Source organism: Juglans regia, chromosome 7 (genome assembly GCF_001411555.2).
Source record: "Juglans regia cultivar Chandler chromosome 7, Walnut 2.0, whole genome shotgun sequence".
Classification (NCBI taxonomy): domain Eukaryota; kingdom Viridiplantae; phylum Streptophyta; class Magnoliopsida; order Fagales; family Juglandaceae; genus Juglans; species Juglans regia.
In genome coordinates, this window is record NC_049907.1 from 37662393 (window position 1) to 37664923 (window position 2531).

Sequence of the window (2531 nt, forward strand, 5' to 3'; positions counted from 1 at the left end):
CTAACGAGATGGAACTTTGGGCAAGCGTGAATCCTTGAAACTAGCATGCTTTGGCCAGATTCTTGTGTCCACAATGCCTATAATCACATCTGAAGCCAAGTCGGATGCATTCCAAAGTCCTTTTTCCAGGTCGTAAGCCAAGAAACTGAGGGGTGCGTGTGGTGTGGAGGCTTCACATTTCATTAGGTGTAGCAGATTGAAAGCCATCAAGTTTTTCAAGGATTCAAGTTGTTTGGGGGACAGCTGGTCAGAAAAACCAGAAATGGCGGTTTCATATACATAAAGAAGCTCTTGGGGTGGTGTTTCTTCTTCTTCATCATCTTGAGATGAGATCTGACTCACCTGAGATACGGAATCATTCACATATTCGAACCATTGTTTGGCACTGCCTGGAGCATCATTATGTGCTATAATTTTGGTCTTGTCCATATAAATTATGTATGTTTGTTGGCCCATCGAAGCCATTGAAGTCGTTGTCATGACATGAAGACCAGAAAAAGCAAGAATGTCCAAAACATCATGATGGCTGTAGAACATAAGAATAACAAAAGAAGTCGGATGTATAATGTACTCGCAAGAATGAACATGGAAGAAAAAACGTAGGATGAGAAACCAGTCTGACTGTGAGGTGTTCGTTGCAGTAGTTTTGGAAAGAAAGAAGGAGAGATAAAGTGTTGGCTCTGTGCATGCGGGCTCATCTCTGATTTTTTTGGAGTGCCTAAGTGGCTGTTTCTTATTGGACCATATGAAAATTATTTTGGCACCCACCCGGCCCCAAGCTTTTCCCTTCCGGATAATGTTGGGAAACGATGTTCCTATGGAGGGAGGGATTTCCCTGTGGTGCTTCCCCATGCCAATTGCTACACGTCCATCGTCACCAACCAAAAAACAAAAAACCATGAAAAAAAAGGTGGAAAACAATTATTGCATTGATGACCATGACCAAATGTACATGAACCACAAATCAGTAGGCTATTTAGGATCAACTATTAACCAAAGGAATGTATTCAACTCTCATCTTGAAATGTATGGCTCAATAATTTCAATTTGTTTTTTATTTATTTAAGAGACATTAGAATTTCAAAGACAATAATTAATTGAAATATAAAAAAGTTTAAGAATATATGTTTCAAAGATTAAATTTAATACAAGAGAGAAAGAAATGTAGAATGCATTTTATGTATCTCTTTTTTATTATCTACGTATTAAAATTCGAACAAGTTTTTTAAAGACATTATGTATGAGTTTGACTCATTTCCTTTAGAGAAATGATATTTGCAGTTATAGAATGCATAAGTGCACCACAATCCTTTTAAAAAAAATGAATAAATATAGGACCTATGTGAAAAAAATTAATTTTTTAATGATGGATTCCACTCTTTTTCAAAAGAATTGCTTAGTGCTTACGCACTCTACGACTGTATCTAGCATTTCTCATCTACTGTAACAAAAGATAATTGTGTGTGGCTCACATGTCGCTTGTCAAGCGTGAGTTTCACACATCTGTGTGTGTTAGGGCCTTTAAATAGTACTACACACACAACATGGATAGATTTGTTAACTCCAGATCTTACTTACCTAATTGCAACCAAAATGGGGTGTTCGGATCCTAATTATTTGAGTATATTTTTTATTTCCTTAACTAAAGAGTCTAGATGAAAATAATGCAGAGATTTCATCGACAATACTGGAATAACAAATTGCAGTGTTCTTTTTCGGGATGCAACATTAACCACATTCAAATAGTGCACTATTTGGACTTCATGATCCTAATGTGAATATGTTATGGACGGAAGACGTGCTGGAGTGGAAGAATGACAGTTTGGTTATGCGCATTGTGGCAAGGTGCAGACGAAGGAAGGCTGGCCTGAGATGCATAAGAACTGAAATAGAAGGTCGTTAAGAGCAGTTAGTTGATCCTGAGCAATTACACACGGCGTCGTATGATGTATAATTCGTTTCAGTCTTAAATAGAACGTTGCCGTTTCATGTCTTTCTTCTTATTAATTGTAAACACAGTCGTTTCATTTACAAGAATTGTAATAAGTGTTGTCTAAACACTGTCGTTTTGTTCAAACAAATACTATAAATAGAAGAAACGGAGGGAAAACAGAGGAGACAATTTCATACAATTGCAGACTTCTTCCTTCTTCTTTCATCTTCATTCTTCTTCTCTTCTCTTCGTACATTCTGGAGAGTGACTTCTCAAACAAGTCAAGCGTGGGTCCATTACAGTTGGTATCAGACATGGCAGAAGGGACGCGTTCGTATGCTCAAATAGTAGATTCAATGAATCATTTACGTCAACAACAAGAACGTCAGCAAAAGCAGATCGAAGATGCGATTTGTTTATTGTTGCAGCAGCAAGAAGCGGCAAGATTGGAAAGAGAAACACAGGACAAGAAAATTCAAGAGGTTTTACAACAGATCTCTAAGATTTCTTGTCACAATTCTGAAGATCCTGGTAATTTACGTCAAGATAATCACGATCAACAATTCAGGCACAGACATGAAGATATGGAGAATGACAC

At 37.3% G+C, this 2531-nt stretch overlaps 1 protein-coding gene across 1 annotated transcript; it reads right to left on the reverse strand.

Annotated features, from left to right (window-relative positions):
* On the reverse strand, positions 1-2249 carry LOC118348936 (subtilisin-like protease SBT1.1). Its single transcript, XM_035691529.1, has 2 exons — positions 2188-2249; positions 1-526 (listed from the first exon to the last, which is right to left on the reverse strand). The coding sequence occupies exons 1-2, from the start codon at positions 2247-2249 to the stop codon at positions 1-3; spliced, it is 588 nt and encodes a 195-aa protein (XP_035547422.1).
* Between the last annotated feature and the right edge of the window lie 282 nt (positions 2250-2531).